Here is a 17,986-nt window from a genome sequence, read left to right as displayed (position 1 = left end):
ACCAGCTGGTTGGCTCAGTAGATTAAGTAGATGATATTATTTCACTTTTCTTGCCTGTTACCAGATATTTGACATTTCTTCTCCAAGAGAAATAGATAATGTAAGTAATTAGATCATACAAGGGAGAGAAGACAATACCACTCTTCTTAAACAAAATGAAAAACAAAACTTCAATTGAAAATAATCAAAGTGCCCAAGTTCCTCTGCAGAGAGCCTGCTGCTTGTCATGACTGAAAGAAACAGGGCAAAAGCAACTTGGGGCAAAGTCAAGAAGCTGAAAAGAGCACAATCTAACCAGTTGTTGCATGTTGTTATGTAGTATGGGAAGCAACTGTATGTGAACTATCAGGAAGCGCTGAAAAGGACCGAGTCAGCATATGACTGGACTTCCCTGTCCAGCTCAAGTATAAAGTCAGGCTCCAGCTCTTCCAGTTTACCAGGTAATGACAATAGCCTGACCTATAAATATTGTTAATACTATTTATTTATAAAATAATTTAAAAACTCCAGCAAAGACTAATACATGTGACTGATTATTTCCACATAGTTCCAATAGTTGAGTTTACTCTCAAAAAGCAGTTTATTCTGTTCTGTTCTTTAGAAGTGGTGATGGGTAGTAATAAAACATAGTGTTCTCATTCAGACCAAAAGGGAATTTATCTAAAACCAAAAAAAGGAAGCATCCTTTTAAATGCCTTGTACCTGTTCTTTCCAATTTCCAAAATTACATCCCTGGCTGGTGTTTCAGTGATGACTGGAGATGTGTACAGTTTTTAAACTTCTTTAGTGGGTTAAAATATGTGAAATAAATACATGAAAAATAATCTCTACTCAGAGGTGAAATTCCACAAATCCGTTTACACACATACTTTTAAGAACACTGATTCCAGTCCTGTGACAAGCCTATTTTTAAGACAAATAATTGATCAAAAATTGATGAGCAGTTTGTCCCTTCACCTCATTGTTCACAGCTAATTAGTACTGAATGGGTTTGTGCCTGTAATGGGTAGTCAAGCATAGCGCTACTGAAAACAATTTATTTGTAGCTCTGTTACACTTTGCATGAACAGGGCATTGCAAAGATATCTAAGGTATAACTCTTGTGATACCATAGCATTCTTGGGCCAGGCAACATGAGCTGAAACTTCTGTAAGGCCGGGGAGGAGGGGCGCTTTCACATGAGTGATATGCTGCTGTTTTCACAAGATTGCAGATGATGTTGTCAGGGGGGTTTGGAGCGCTGTCTGGGAGGAGGTATTTCTCACCAGCCATTTTTCAGTGTGACCATGAGCTAATTATTTTAGTGGAAATGTATTTTAGCAAGTGTGAAATTAACCTGTCACCCCTCTGCTTAGCAAGTGTCCCTCATAAAAGTGTCTCATTAAAATGCATCGACTTACTTTGATAAAAGCAAACTTTTTTTTCTGTGATTTTTTTTTTTTAAACAGAGTCTCAATCAAATCACTCAAATCAATCTGACAGTGGCGTTTCTGATACCCAGCCAACTGGCCATGTCCGGTCCCAAAGCATTGTCAGCTCTATCTTTTCTGAGGCCTGGAAGCGAGGCACTCAGCTGGAAGAGTCCAGCAAGGTAACAAGAAGACTTTAGCATGAAAATCAGCACCCCCACAAAATGTACGAAACAAAGTGACATCTCTTCTGCATCTGTGTCTTTACTGAGATCCTCTTCTTTTGTTACTCCACCTTTTCAATATGTAGCTTTATAATAGAGATAGAAATGTAGCCGTGTTAGTCTGGTGTAGCTGGAACAAAAAACAGGACTATGTAGCACTTTAAAGACTAACAAGATGGTTTATTAGGTGATGATGAGCTTTTGTGGGCCAGACCCACTTCCTCAGATCAAATAGTGGAAGAAAATTGTCACAACCATATATACCAAAGGATACAATTAAAAAAAAAAATGAACACATATGAAAAGGACAAATAAAATTTCAGAACAGAAGGGAGATGGGGGGGAGGGAGGGAAGGTAAATGTCTGTGAGCTAATGATATTAGAGGTGATAATTGGAGAAGCTATCTTTGTAATGGGTAAGATAATTCATGTCTTTGTTTAACCCTAAGCGTAAAGTGTCGAATTTAAGCATGAATGACAGTTCAGAGGATTCTCTTTGAAGTGTGGTCTGAAAAGGTCTTTGAAGCAGGATGCAGGTAATCAAGTCATTGAGACAATTTCCTTTCTGGTTGAAATGGCAAGAAACTGTTTTTGATTTGTGATCCTGTCTAATATCTATTTTGTGGGCATTGATCCTTTGGCGAAGTGTCTGAGACGTTTGTCCAATGTACATAGCAGACGGACACTTTCAGCACATGATAGCATAAATTATATTTCTGGATGCACAGGAATATGTGTTCTTGATCTTATAACTCACTCGGTTAGGTCCAATAATGGTATCAGCAGAGTGAATCTGCTGATACCATTATTGGACCTAACCGAGTGAGTACATTGGACAGACGTCTCAAGACACTTCGCCAAAGGATCAATGCCCACAAAACAGATATTAGGCAGGATCACAAAGAAAAAACATTTGATATGTCCTTTTCACATGTGTTCATCTTGTTAGTCTTTAAAAGTGCTACATAGTCCTGTTTTTTGTTCTAGCTTTATAATGGTTTTCAAATGTAGCTTTCTCCAGGCTTAATGAGTCACCTCTTGAGCTTTCTTTCAGGTTTTATACATGCCCATAGAAACTTGACTTTTTTTGTAGTTGGTTCTCCAGTTATTAGGTATAAGACAGCTAGGACTTGAGAATTCTACTGAGTAACATTGAAAAAGATCAAGCGAAAACAATGACTGTCAAAATGTTGAATGAAATACCCTCAGGAAAAAAATTTTATGTATGAAACTAATCACGTCCTCCCATTGTGAAGTTATGAGAAACTGAGAGAGGTGGAGCTAGGTGAACCTTTTTTCCCCTCGGTGCTTTTATTTGGGTTCTATAAAAATGGAAGCAGTGCATTTTAGTGTGCTGTAGTAAAAACATGAAACAGAAGTAGTAACTGAGAAGTGAGAGGAGAGTAGTTACTTCATGTTGTTGGTAACTGGGTATAAAGAATTTTAACTCCTTATTACCTGGCTCAGGTCGCTGTGGGTTAGTAATAACCAAAGTAATACACCTCCATTATGAAATAAGTTATTAATGCTATTCCTTGTGAACAATAGGACATACCACAAAATTTACAATAATGAATGGCTTTGTTGGCAGTTTTGGCAAAGATGCCTCAATGCTGAACAAGCACTGAATCAAAATTAACAGTGTCAGCAGATGGTAGAGATACATTGGCAGGACAGTGTGAGAGATGCTTACGACTACTTCAGTGCTGACAATCTTACATAGAATAATAGAACACTAGAGCAGGTCATCGAGTCTAGTCCCCTGCCCTTACAGAAGGACCAAGCATCATCTATATCATCCTTGACAGGTGTCTGTCTAACTTGCTCTTAAATATCTCCAGAGATGGAGATTCCACAACCTCCCTAGGCAACTTTTATTCCAGTGTTTAACCATCCTGGAAGGCAGGAAGTTTTTCCTGATGTCCAACTTCAACCTCCCTTGCTGCCATTTAAGTCCCTTGCTTCTTGTCCTACATCTATGACAGACACTGAATTCATTTTAGAAAAGATAATGTTTTTATATTAATATAATTTTAGATAATAACATTGTTATTTTAAATAGAAAGCATAGGGCTCTCATTTGTTCTCCAGTGGGGATATGGTGGTGTTGAACAAGAGCTCTCAACCTTCTATTTCTGAGGTCTCCGTCCCCTTCCCTCCAACCCCTGCCCCCATCATGCTATAAAAACTCCCTTGTCCACTTGTTGCAGCAACTGTTTTTCTGCACGAACGAGCCAAAGCCAGTGTTGCTGGGTAGCAAACAGGGCTCCACTAAGCTAAGTTGTTCAAGCTTTGGCTTCAGTTACATGTGCCCTTGGGCCCCAGGCTTCAACCCCAGCAAGTATAAAATCAGCCCTGCTTGGCAGACCACCTGAAATCTGCTCACAGCCCTCTAGGAACACTGGATCCCTGGTTGAGAGCCAGAGTTGTAGAATATGTAACTAAATGAAGAAAATAATTTGATGCAACATAAGTTGTCGAATTCAAACATGAAGAAGTTAAGCAGCGCACAAGTGACAATTTTCTTAGCAATATGAACTCAACACTGCACATACTTTTTGTTTTCATAATTTGTCAGAGCATCTACAATCTTGGATGGGGGGATTTTTGTTTTGGTCTAAATCTGATAATTCAGTACATAGTTTAATAACAAATGCAGCATGCTGTGGACCAAACTTTAAGAAGTGCATAAAAGCTGAACGTCGGTTCATGCTTGTGATCCTGACATGCATAATTGCATCAGGCATTGGGCATGTGCAAAAGTGAACATTTGAATTGGTACAGTATATGCAATGCGGGTAAGATAATGTTGCTATGAGCACTGTAACTTTTCATTTCCTGATTATTTTTTTTAAACCTGAAGAATCTTGCTGTTGCACTAAAATTTTTTGCATTTAATTTTCTTAGAGTTAAACAGCCTCAATCTTGTGGACTTGTGATGCTGTCTTTTTACAACTTCTCATTGCCAGTTGCAATGCTCAGCTGAGAGTTTGTACTACATTGGATTTAAAGAATATTTAAAACACATTTTTTGTTCTGTTCCTTACTCGGGGGTTATCCGTGTACAGAGACTGAAGTTTTCTAATTCAGCAATTTGAGTTATTTGTGTGCAAGAAATACTGGAACAACTTTTCTAACAAAAGTTTTTTTTTTTTCTCCTTCACACAGGTGAATGGATTGCCCTAAAAATTTCCAGAATTCACTCTTGCACTTACTCAAAGTATATTAAGTTGTAATTCAAAAGTACACTTTTTAAAAAGCCGAGTATAAGAGGTTACAACTGAAGGATTCAGTTCGAATAGAGCAATCACTGCTTGAAACATTATAGTACAAAATTTTGGTCCTGCCTACATCTCTGGTGTTGGCAATACCATCACTCAAAGAATTAAAGAGATAATAATAATTAAGGTCTACTGGGCAGAAGGAAGAATATTGTCACTGAAATGTCAATGCTATAAAGAGGCTGTTACAATCACAGAGATTCCTGGTGTAGGCAGACTCCAGCAGTGCTTTTTGAGGGTTTATTGTAGCATCCATGTGGTGTGTTTGCTGGTTTTAAAGGAGACCAAACAAGATAAAAAGTTTCAAAATGGAAACTTGGTCTGACAGCCTAGTTGTAGCCCTCAGTAAGATCATTGTGAGACTTGTGCTTAATCTCTCTTTCCTAGGTTATCAGTTCTCTGCTGCAGGAGGACTTTCATTGCTCAGTTATCTTTTAGTCAGGCAAAACCCGGAGGAGCTTCAGAGGGAGTGAGGCCCTTAGGCAGAAGAATAATCATAATGCAAGTTTGAGATTATGATTAGGAAAGGAACAGTGAATAGTAGAAACCCTTTAGGTTAAAAAATTATGTTGGAGGAGTCCCAGAAAGGGGAACTTTCATAAAGGCATTAGACCATTGAATGGAGCAAGGAGAGCTGTTACGTATTTTGTCTGTGTGATCAGATCCATCCATATGGCAATCTAACTGCTTATAAAAAAGATTGCTCTTTGGCAATACAGTTGGAGCGAATGAATGATTCTGAATTTATGAATAATTAGTCTTCTAAATCAACCTAAGAATATTTTATTAACTAGCTCAGGTAATTACAGTAAAGGACATCAAAGATATTGTTATTTAGGTTGATGTTTTTATGTACTTAGTGTATGAGCTACTCTCCAATTTTAAATACAACTGGGATAACGATACTTTGTGCCAAAATGAGAGTTCAGAGCATGGTTAAGTGACAAGGCAGAGTGGGTCACACACAGAACAACCTCACCTGTAGTTTTTAATTCCCAGTCTTCGCAAACCCTGCCATGTTCTGGTGCGTACTTGTTACGTTTCTGGAGCCCTCTTTGAGTTTGATGCTCCTTGTGTTTCTCCTGTTGCCTCACTGTCTCAGGTATCAAATGTGAAGCCCAGCTCAGCTAAGGTCTGCGTGCCCGGCATGCCTTAAACAGGGCAGAATTAAGGTCAGGGGCTGTTTTGAAAGCACATTAACCTGGATGATTGATATTATCAGAATCTTGCAGACTAACCCTTATAAGAGATCTTCATCTTTCTTTTGAACCTGCTGAATTGCTCCAGGGTTTTGTCTGATTCCTTGCCTAACTAGCCTAATCTGACAAATAGGGCACCTGCCACAGTAATTATAAGTCATTCTATTTCCATTGAGTAGCATAAGTTAATATTTCAGTTTTCTACCAGTCAAAGGGAGAGTTGATACAGTACTGTCCATGTATTGGCCCTTGTAACAAATTGATATGCAAAAATTTCATATTAGTTAGCCAGTCATATGTAATATATGGTGGCACTGACAAAATGTGTTCTAATAAACTGTTTAGTGCAGGGTTCTCAAACTAGGGGTCAGGACTCCCCCGGATGGTGGGGGGTTGTGAGGTTACTATATGAAGGGGTTGCGAGCCATCATCCTCCACCCCAAACCCTGCTTTGCCACCAGCATTTATAATGGTGTTAAATTAAAACCACTTGTTTGTATATAAGGCAGAGGTTGCACTCAGAAGTTTGCTATGTGAAAGGGGTCATAAGAACAAAAGGTTCAGAGCCACTGGTTTAGTAACTGTGGTTGTCCATGCTACTTAGCTGGTTTTGGCATTTGAGTTACTCAGAAGGCTTTCTGTTGCAATCACCATGCAACACACTGCTTGGCTGTAAGGGGGTGGGGGGGGTGAGAAAAAATTTAGGAGTGAGTATAATTGTGTTCTTCAGTTTTTAGCAGAAATGTATATTTACAATTAAAACCACTTTAACCTTAATGCTAATCAAATGAATTGGCTGGCTAGTTTGTAGAATGCAAACTTCTCTTTCTCAACCCATTTCTTTTCATCACTGCTCTCTGTTCACATTCAGTTGCATGTCTAGCTGTTCTTTATCAATACAGTTTTTGTATATCAATTTTTTTATTTTATACAGAATGTTTGAGGATTTTTCCATGAAATTTCCTTTTTCTCCCTGCATTGTTGGGCATCAGTGCATGTTGCAGAGCTGTACCAGTGTGTAGAGCCTGTTCTTACAGCATGCTGCACTCCTCTCAGAATATTTTCAGGTTTCCATGTAGCAAAACATTATCAGAAGAAGACCATCACCAGAACTAACATAAAATGATGGCATTCCCTGATGCAGGTAGAGACCATGGCAATCTTGAAGTCCTTGTGTCAACCTAGTCCAACTTCAGTCTTCCAGACCTGAGCAGATATCTGCTGTATTTCTTACTCTGCATGGCTTCCTCCCAAAGGCCTCCAATCCTGCCAGGGACTCTCCATGGGTGAACCCTTACACCCGGCCAGAATCCCAATGATGAACATCATAAACATCATTGGGATTCTGCAGTTCTGTATGTGCTACATACCCAACCACAACAGTGAGGGGGTTGCACCTGCCTCCCTGTCAACTGTTATCTCATCAGAAAATTTCAGACTTTTCAGGCATATAGCTGTGTAAACCAAGCACTCGGTCCTTGGGAGACCCCATTACCAGCCCCCCAGTAAGTGCATGCCAATGCCTCCATCTTGTCAGTGTTCAGAATTTCCTTCTGCTGCATCGCTGTGCTTTTGTTTTCTGCATGCTGTCATTTGTCTCTTACTTTTTCAATGACAAACACATTTAGAACCTCTCATAATGTGTCTCTCTCTTTTTTTTTTTTTTTTCCCCAACCCCCTTCTTCTAGGCCAAAATGGAGTCTGTGAGCCGGCCCTTCACTTCTCTTGCACCTGCCTTGTCCCCACAAATTAAAGTGGCAACCCCATATACAGCTTCCCAACCGTCACCTCCCCTGCCGCCACCCCCGCCACCACCTCCCCCCCCTCCTCCCCCCCCTCCTCCACCACCACCGCCACCTCTTCCCAGCCAGTCCACACCTTCAACCAGCTCGGCGGCCACTGTGTTTGTCAAGTACAGCACGATAACAAGGCTGCAGAATGCCTCCCAGCACACTGGACCGTTCTTTAAACCTCCCCCAGTCATCCAGCAAATGCTATCACCCACAACACTGGGAAAGCTGCCCATGTTGGTGGCTCCCCCTCCTCCTCCCCCCCCCTCCCCCACCTATCCCAGGCTCAGCTATGGCACAACTGAAACCTGCCCCATGTACTCCATCAGTGCCACCGTTTACCCCACCACCACCCCCACTCAAAATCCATCAGGTTCCACAGAATGTGACTCCAACAGCTTCATCGCCACCCCCCACTGTGCCTCCCCCGGTGCCTGCAGCACCTCCCCCCCCAGCTCCTCCTAAGCCCACTCTGCCTGCCCCCATTCAGGCAAACGCAAAGGCTGCATCACCTGTCGTGACTCACATCCCGCCCCCTGGGCCTGCTCCCCTTCCTCCTGTGATAAAAAAGCAGCCGAATTTCACAGCTCCTCTGCCAGCCCCTGTTCCTCCAGGCCCTGCTCCCCCTCCCACCTTACCAAAACAGCAGAGTTTCTCAGTTAAACCTCCCCCCTCTCCGCAGTCTCCTGGACCATCTGTTGTGAAGCAAATAGCCAATCAGTTTCCACCTCCTCCAACCCCTCCAGCAACAGAGCCTCAGCCTGTGAAGCCTGTCCCAGCAAGTGGGGCCCCACAGTCACCGCCAGCAGTGAAAGCAAAACCCAAGTGGCAACCCACCTCTGCTCCATCTCCTGATTTTCCTCCTCCTCCACCTGAGAGCACCCTAGTGTTTCCTCCACCACCTTCCCCAGCTCCTTCTGCAGCTTCTCCTACCCTGGACAAGGCGGGATCTCCAGTCAAAAAGGCCAGCAAGACCTCAAGTCCTGGAGGGAAGAAGCCACCCCCAACACCTCAGCGAAACTCCAGCATCAAATCCAGCAGCTCTGCTGAGTACCATGAATCAAAGAGACCTTCGGTAGACAGCCTTGTCAGCAAATTTGCACACCCACCAGAGCCCTCAGGGTCTCCTTCCAAGGAGTCCCCACCTCCTCCTGCAGCTCCACCAAAGCCAGGAAAGCTAAATCTTTCTGGGGTGAATCTGCCTATAGTTCTCCAGCAAGGAGGTGTTTCAGCAAAGGCACCTGCAATAGGAGTGTCTGAGAAGGAGCCCATGGTAGAATTTCCTTCTCCTCCATCCGATTCTGACTTTCCACCACCTCCACCGGAAATCGACTTGCCGTTACCACCAATTGAGATCCCATCAGTGTTTTCAGGTAGCGCCTCTCCAAAAGTTGCTGTTGTTAATCCCCAGCCTCAGCCCTGGTCTAAATCATCGGTGAAGAAAGCCCCCCCGCCCACGCGCCCCAAGCGGAATGACAGCACACGACTTACACAGGCAGAAATCATGGAATCACAGGGGACAGTCAGTCCACAAGTGCCCACCTCACCCAAGTCTAGCCTTAGTGTTCAGCCTGGCTTCCTGGCAGACCTAAACAGGACTCTGCAGCGGAAGTCCATCACTCGGCATGGCTCCCTCTCTTCTTCCCGTGTATCCAGAACAGAACCGACTGCCACAATGGATGACATGGTGTTGCCTCCACCCCCACCAGAACTGCTTGCTGACCAGCAAAAGACTGGCAGCTATGGAGGCAGCCACATCTCAGGCTATGCAACGTTGCGGAGGGGGCCACCTCCCGCTCCCCCTAAAAGGGATCAGAACACCAAGCTGTCTAGAGACTGGTAATTGTTAGGTGAACTATGTCTGTGTGACTTTCAGTCAATTTTACAATCAGCAAATCTGTACTGTGTAGAGAGAGAAAACATGTGACTTGAGAGGTAACGTGATCAAGCCGTGGTTTCCCCGTCGCTAAGAGTAACTATATGCATTCCCTTTCAGAACTAGTCCAAAAAGTTAGAGGGTTTGGGTTTGGTTATTTCAAAGGCGTGGAGGGGTTTTGTTTTCTCCCTTTCAGTTTCTTTTATCATTCGTATGGATTGGACCAAAAACCTTTCTTACTTTTTTCTGCATTTAAGAAAAAAAGAAATTTTTGTAGTGTCTGTCCATGTGAGACATGTTCGTGCATGTATTATAAATGTAGTTCTATAATAGATTGTGATATATTAAGTCGCATTATAGAAGATAACCAGAATGTTTTTGTAGACCTGTATTTATTGTTTCAGTCCACTGACATATATATTGCCAGAAATTGGACTCTAACCAGTCAAACCTTTACCTGAAAATGAAGATGCAGGGGGCACTTTAAATCAGAAAAGCATCTTTTGGCAGTTTGTGACGGGTAAATGGTACAGAACTGAAGCATTGTGTCAGGATCTGTACATTGTCAATTGATTGGCAGTGCAGACACAACATACCAAATCATTCTGGTCATAATACTACTGAAAATAAATACATTTTGAACAAAAAGAGAATTATATATAATGGGCTGGAGTGAATTATATTTATACTATAAAGAGCCTCCCCTTCCAAATAATTGAAAACCACTCTCAGCTCCAACTTTGTTGTTCATGCACTAAGTGGAATGCATATTTATTATTCCAATCCAATAGGCATTCTAACTGATGATTTGCGAACTCCTTTTGAGAGCTCCTACAATCATTGCTTGGCTGCAGTTCCTTACTTTGACACATGGGGAGGCTCTGCCGACCCGCACCGAAGATGCTACATCATCAGTACATGTATATATCTGATTGAAAATACAGGTATGTTTCTGTGTTCAGCAATTTTCTCTCACGCCATCTATAGACACTCATCTTGTCGGTGCCCAAAGAGATGAATTATCTTTACAAAAAAGGCTGAGAACACGGAAGGAAGCTTTGTAATTCTTAAGCAGTGAGCTAGAAGCTTTCATTTGAGGAGGGAGGGAGATGAGAAGTAATTTCAGTCCAAGAATAGCTGGCAACCTGTTTTCTTTGACTTTTTGAGACTGCACCAAATGCATATGCCTATTAATTAACAAATTGCACTTCTGGGAGTCACAGAAGATGACTGAAAATATATATATAATTGGGGAGCTGATAAATCTGTGAGGAATCCTGTTACATCATGAGGGGCCTTAATAGGAGGAAAGAGAGTATTTTATTTGATTTCTTATTTATTTGCTGCTGATTACAACCATACAGTCAAAATAATAGAATCTTTTTTCTTATCTGCTAGCTTTTGATTGTGCAGCCTTACTCGGGTATTGGACATTGTGATATGGTAGCATAGTTAGTTTAAACAATCTTGCGTCTCGTACAGTACAGTGTACATAGTAAAATAACTCTGACGTTAGCGCATTCGTGTGAATTTCCCTGATCATGAAAGGGATACTAATCGGATTGGGGTGGTCAGAATTTTACCTTTTTTCCTTCAGTAATAGATTCTAGTTGTTTCTAAAATAAGAAACAAAGAAAGCAGCCCAGAAATCACAAGCAATGCTGTACTATCTCATGTGTTGATAACCAGAAACTAGTCTTTGGTAAGAGAGATTGTTTGCCATTTTGACTTGGGGATGTGGGAAGCATTGTTCCCCCTTGTTGATTATTATTATACTTTTAAAATGAGGACCTGAGTGTTTGACTAGGAAAGAAGCTGTCACAAAACATCTGCACTTGTATAGTTTTACGTAAGTGCATTGTGAAAAGAGAAAATGAGTGGTGCTGTGCCTGCTGACCTCTTTCATATGGTTTTGACTCTGCTTTAGCACCTCCAGCATCTCCTGGAAATTGTTCTAATATTGTAGAGTGGTTTATTTGAGCAATAAGAATATACCATTGTGTGCATTTTTAAAGCACTGCTGTGGAAAGGCACTTTTTTGTATCTTTCAAACTGTTCACAAAAGTTTTGTTTCTACTATTTTTCTGCTTATAAAGTGTCCTTAAAAGCATTGGCATTGTTGATTTTTAAGCATGCTCCACTAGCTAGGTCGTATCTTAGTAATGAGGTTGTTAAGCTATGCTACAATTCAAGGGTGCTGTAACTTTTTACATTGTTTCTTCTGCTGCTTGTACTGTATGCTGGCCCTCTGACTCGCCCCTTCCAGTGGAGTGAAAGGTACACAGATAGGAATTCTAACCTCATAGTTTTTATTGATGTTTACCTGCTGTCCATTGCCAGTGTGCATTCCTGTTCTCTGAGACCTAAATTGGTCTGTTAATTCTTTTCTCTTCAACCTCTCTCCGGTATCTCCACTGGCATCCGTCAGCCTTTCCTTCTTTCATTCATTTGGTGTAGGTGTCTCTGGGGTCTGCTGCTGTTCATAATAGTAGCAGAGGAATGTCTTGAATGAAATTTTTTCAAAGGCAGATGAGAATTGTTCTACTTTTCCTACATTTGTCTAATATTTGTTTTCCATAGGACCGTGAATCCATGATCACTAATGCAAGCCATTGAGCAGTTTGCTGGAAGTCAGAAAACAAAACTTCATATTTGCAACAAAAAGAGCGAATGTCATCACGGGGACAGGAATTAATCTTGTTGTGATTTGTTAGCTTTGGGCAATCTGACAACTCATTGTATCTTTGAGGAAATGTTGATGCAGCAAATCCTCTTAATTTCTGTATCTGCGTAAAGCAGAATCTATTATTGATCACCAGCCAGTAGATCTTGGGGTCTCTGACAGGTGATCCTGACAGGTTTGGCCAGGAAGCTCTCAAGTGCTGGCTGTTCAGTTGCCTCTCCACCCGCTGTCATGCTGCTCCTGCCCCCTGCCTTGGAGCTGCCCCCCTGGGAGCCTCCTGCTTGCTGTGCTGGGTGTGGGAGGAAGGGGAAGGAGGAGGTGCTGATGTCAGGGTGTCCCTCTTATACCCCATCTCCACACAGAGAGAAAGGGATGGAGGGCGCTTGGCAATGCAAATCTCTGTCATTCTCACACACTGTGTGTCTGTCATTCTCACAAACACACACTGTCCTTCACTCCCAACCCAACAAACAGTGGGGGGGTGGTTGTTACTACTTCTACTGCTTGCAAAGTGGGTTATTTTGGATTTTTGACTGGTCTGTGCACTTCATAATTTTCATTTCTCTCTTACCCTTAAATGTAATTCTTTGATTAAGGAGTTCTAAAATGCCAAACCTGTCTTGGCTGGAGCAAGCAACTCACATGCTGTCCTTCGCTGCAGACACCACTCCTGCATCTCCCATTGATCAATAACAGGGAACCGTGGCCGGTAGAAGTTGTGGGCTCAGGGCCTGTCGATGAGGGGGTAGCACGTGGCACCATGGAGCCTTTGCTGTACATGCCAGATGCTTTCAGGTGTGATGCAGGACCAGCTGAATCCCCCACTCTGGGGCCACTCCCTCACTCCAAACTCTTTGGCTTAAGACCAGAGCTTGCACCCAGCCTGGTGTGAGTGAGTGAGGATGGGGGAAGAAAGGGAATGGAGTGAACAGGGTGAGGTCTAGGAGAAGGGGCGGGAAGGAAGCGAGGCAAGGGTATTTGGGTTTGTAGTAGATCTTGCTTCGCAGTTAAATAGAAAAAGCAATCTTGTGGCTAAAAAGGTTGGAGACCATTAGCGTAAAGGATAACAGAGTTACAAAAACAAAAGACGGTGATCTTTTAAAATGTCAGCCAGTCATTTGTTTAAGCTTTTCTTGAGTTCTGGTTTTTCCACTCCTTGCTTTCAACATTTGTATTTCTTGGCAAAACTCTTCTTCGAGGTGCTGTGGTCTTTGCTAGTGTTTGTCCCTAGTCCGGTGCAAGCTAAGTAGCAAAGACTGGCTGCAACTCTGTCAATGACGATTACTGAAACTAGATCACAGAGTGGCAATAATGAATAGTCCGGGTAACTTGCTTTTCCAACCTATTTGCTGTTCTAGTGACAAGTAAATACATAAGCCTTGTTTGCAAGCAATGCTTACTTTTTAATTTGTACTTTTAAACAAATCTTTGTCACTTACTAGGATCTTCCATGCAGAGTGCTTTTTCTCTTGCAAGAGCAGATGTTCCCAAAACTGCATTCTCTAACCTGTTGAGATGTTCTCTTTACCTATTTTCCCATCTGGAAAATGGGAATAACTCTTGCCTACCTAACAGGACTGTGGGGGACTAATTAATATTTGAATATATAAAACGGGATTTTCATACTTCTTGCAGGAGAAAGACTTCCATGTCAGCATCTCTGGCAGGGCTGGTCTAAGACAAAATGCCATCCATTTAAGAAAATGTTACTGTTCGAGTCAACCTCTCTACTTTGTTAATGATTTAGAATCTTAAGCTCTTTTTATTTAAAAAAAAAAACATTGTTTCTAATCTGGAAACACTAATGGGTCTGCAACGTGCTTGCAGCTCAGCTTCTGGAGGGGCTAGAATTGCGATGAGAATGCAAGCTGGTAGGTGTTTCCTAGAACATGTTGATAACCTGAGGCTCACCGAGACACAGGAGAGGTTTTCAATTCAGCAAGGCTACGCAGTGAGGATCTAGGTTACATCCCATAATAGGTCAGTCTAGAGAAACACAAGATAGGCAGGCGGGCAGAGGGAGAGAGGCAGAGAGATAGGAACATACAACACAGTGACGCTCTCTCGGTTTCTCTTCTGTGGGGGGACACCATGGAACACTAAAGCAAAATGGCAAGGCTGATGCCTCAGACTAGGAAGAGTTACTGCTGATGGGGTCAGAGAGTAAGTGGGGGAAGAGAAGAGAGAACAGCTCTGTAAAAAGACAAATAAGAGGAACTGGAGCCAAGCTTGGTTCTTCCTTCTAACATTATCAGAGCAAGTAGCAACTGCTCAGTGCCACAGCCTGGTAGAAGGTGATGGAATTTGTTTAACCCAAACAGCTTCAGCAAGAAGGAAGTAAAAGCAAAGCCAAGCATTTACTGAAATAGAAACAGCAGGGCCACTGCAGGGTGGTATACAGTCTCTCTAAACACATACTTGGCCCATCCGACTGCTTCCCATAGCAAAAGTTATCCTGGCGCTGCTCCTCCAAGGAGAACATATGGCCATCCAACCATTTCTGCCATCATGTTTTAATTGCAGCAGGGGCCATATAGTCCTGGGGTGTATTTGCTGGGACTTGGTTACGTTAGAACGAAAGGGCAGGTTTAAATGATTAGAAATTCAATTAACTACAAAAAGAACTTTGAACATGAAATTGATCCCCTCTAAATAAAGAGCATGGCAGTTATGGTGTGAGTGGTGGACATGCAGGTGTTTTAAAATAGGGGGTTTTCCAGGGCGAGCTTGCCTGTAGACTGGAGGAATAGCTGACTTGTTTTGCTGATGTCCTGTAGCAAGTAGGAGAATGAAAGAAAAAAGCAGAGATCACTGATAATCTGAAACCAGCGCTGTGTCCTTGATCTTGTTTTGCTTGTAAAATCCTGCTGGTGTCCATCTGTGGCACATTTGAGTTCTGCAGGTAGCACACATGACTAATTGCTGCACTGAATATGCAGGTCTGCAAAGGACAAGAGAACGGTCAGTATTTGTAGTGCACTACAGAAAAAAGCAGTTAAAAGCAGACTGCTGTCATCGAGGCTTCAGACTATGGAAAAAGGAATGTAAACAATTCTTGGCCAAGTGTAACTTTGAGATTGCTTTAGTGCAGGGGGTGGTAACCTGTGGCTTGCGAGCCAGATGTGTCTTGTTTGTAGCTTGAGCTCAGTCCTTCCCTAGCTCCCCTCGCAGCTGGGAGCCAGTGCTGGCGCTCCAGTCTCCTGGCCCCCTGCAACATTGGGGAAGCCCCAAGGCTGTGCATGCTACTGCTTCCCTTCCACTCTCCCTCCCTCAGCGGTGGGAACAGCAGTACATGGACACATTTCCTGGAGGCTTTCCCCGCTGCTTTCAAACAAGTAAGTGCCCCTTCAACAGTCCCTCATGACCAGATACTGCACTCTCCTCCCCTGTCAAGACCCCACGCCCCCAGCCTGCTCCTGAACCCTCCCCCTTGGCCACCCACTCTATTCCCAGCTTGCTCCTGTACCGTACCTCCCGCGCAGATCCTGCACCCCAGTCTCTATTGCACTCACTGGCCGGTCTGTCCTGCCCAGTAATCCCCTTATTTTTGGCTCCACTCCAGTGCCGAGGGGGTCCCCAAAATCCAGTGACCCTGGATCCCCAGAAGAGTAAATCTGGCCTGAGACCTTCAACCTCAGTCCTTCCTGACCCTCCCCACATCATGGGGCTGGCGCACCAGGGGAGTGAGTTGTTTCAATTGGGGGCCACATCAGTGAGGGTTGGGGTTTTTTTAAGGTTTTTTTTTTCTTCTCACGTGTGTGGTCCCCAACTTGTTTTTCTGAGGGTCAGAGGATCCAAAAAAGGTTCCTCACCCCTGCCATAAACAAAGACAGTGTTGAAACCTTTTGTGTTGGACATAAGATTTTACTTCATTTAAAAATGAAGCCTGATCAACAAGCCCCCAATTGATCTAGCTGCAGAGTCATAACACTCCTGCACCTCCTATGTCCCAGCCCTGAGCCCCTCCTGTACCCCAAGTCAGACTCCTCCACCCTCACATCTCCAGCCCCCTGCCATAAGAGTCACAGGAAACAGCTTGAATACATGCATGAAGCTGGCTTTGACCAGTTATGATGTAAACTTCAAATATGTGTGAAAAGCTGCAGCAGCAGAAATCCCATTAAATGTTTCACTTGTGCTATTATTAATCATGTCAATTATCAATACATAATACATTGCACATCATGCAAATGGGCTTTCTTATACGGCTTTTTGATGACCATTTGTTCTACATTTTGATGTAGTTTGGCTTTTTGGTTTGAAAAGGTTGCCAACCCCTGCGTTAGTATCTAGTGCTTGCATGTCCTAGCATTGCATAGTAAGAAGCTCTTTTCATCTTTTGATCTCAGTGCCCATAGGCATTTCAGACAGGGAGCAGCCAGCTTTATTTTGAGTTAAAACTATTTTCTGACATTAAAAGAGAAGTGAAAAACACGGCTTCAGCATGAAAAGGGAACAATTGTATTTTTTTCCCACTTGTTACAGAAAACTGCAAAGAACCCTGTTACATTAGCAGGTGACAAGGTGATCTTTTCCCCTGCAGCTGAGGCTGACTGACAGCATCTTGTTAGTTTGTGTTTTATGTAGCCCTAGTGTACAGGACTCTAAATGGCTACTGTGTGATACAACCACTCCACCCAGAGTGACTCCTCTGCAGTTAGCGCCCTTCCGATGGATTTGCAGCAGGGGGCTCAGGACAGAATGGAGTGTATTGCTATGCTCCTGTTAAACCACGCGTGTATTCAGGGAAAGGGCAAGAACCCGGGATCAACAGGTCGTCAGACTAGCTGACCACAGAGGTTTGTTCTGGCTTTAGAATCTGAGCCACTAACTTCAGTGATAGCTGGGGGTGCACATCAGGTTGTAGGGTTGGTTGGTGTATGAGGGAGCAAAACTCACGTGTGAGCTGGAGTTCTGCTTGCACTTGGCTATAAAATGTGCCAGTCCATCTGTTAGCACTACTGAAAATGAAACTTGCTTATAAATTTGCATTAGGCTTGTTGCAACTCACGCTCTACATCTTTTTTTTTTTTTTTTTTGGCAATTTCATCGTTTTGATGCTATAAACATAACCAGTCAGCCATAACTTGGAATAAAGACCCAACTGATCTGTCCATTTTTTCTTCTTCCTTTAGTAATGTAAGCACTGTTCCTCTACTGTTAATGACACTCAACATATTAACACTAAAATGACTTCAAATATTTTGTTGCTTTTTATTTTTTGGGGTGTGTGTGGGGGCTATTTCCGTTTGTCTCGACAGTGAAAACAGCCTCATTTACTTTTTTTTTTAGACTCTTTCACTTCCTGGCATGCTCAAAAGAGGAGGATGCTGTGGAGCAGATGGGTGGCAAACACTTCATGGGAAATGTTGTTTCTGTTTCCTGTGAAATGTGGAAGCCTTGAATGTTTCTGTCGGTAAAGCTTTTATTTATAACGCCTACATTTTTGTTGCAAATGGACTTGCCATTTCCCTTTCGAGTCTCTTCAGTGGAGGGGAAAAACCAGCAGAGCATTCCAATAACA

At 42.8% G+C, this 17,986-nt stretch overlaps 1 protein-coding gene across 6 annotated transcripts in view; it reads left to right on the top strand.

The window, feature by feature from the left end:
* The window catches only part of RAPH1 (Ras association (RalGDS/AF-6) and pleckstrin homology domains 1), a 174,198-nt gene extending 160,040 nt beyond the window's left edge, over window positions 1-14,158 (top strand). For 3 of the 6 annotated variants that reach the window (XM_075933801.1, XM_075933804.1, XM_075933802.1), the window contains 3 exons: window positions 320-440; window positions 1,449-1,591; window positions 8,586-14,158. In XM_075933801.1, coding sequence (XP_075789916.1) covers window positions 320-440; window positions 1,449-1,591; window positions 8,586-9,746 — 1,425 coding nt within the window. In that variant the 3' untranslated portion in view covers window positions 9,747-14,158. Of the gene's footprint in view, window positions 1-319; window positions 441-1,448; window positions 1,636-6,016; window positions 6,087-7,801; window positions 8,521-8,585 lie in introns of those variants that run through there. The other 3 variants (XM_075933806.1, XM_075933805.1, XM_075933807.1) reach the window with 3 other exon arrangements.
* The last annotated feature ends 3,828 nt before the right edge of the window (window positions 14,159-17,986 follow it).

This window comes from Pelodiscus sinensis, chromosome 7 (genome assembly GCF_049634645.1).
Source record: "Pelodiscus sinensis isolate JC-2024 chromosome 7, ASM4963464v1, whole genome shotgun sequence".
NCBI lineage: Eukaryota > Metazoa > Chordata > Testudines > Trionychidae > Pelodiscus > Pelodiscus sinensis.
Note: the sequence above shows the minus strand (reverse complement) of the source record. Positions and strands in the feature narration are given on the sequence as shown.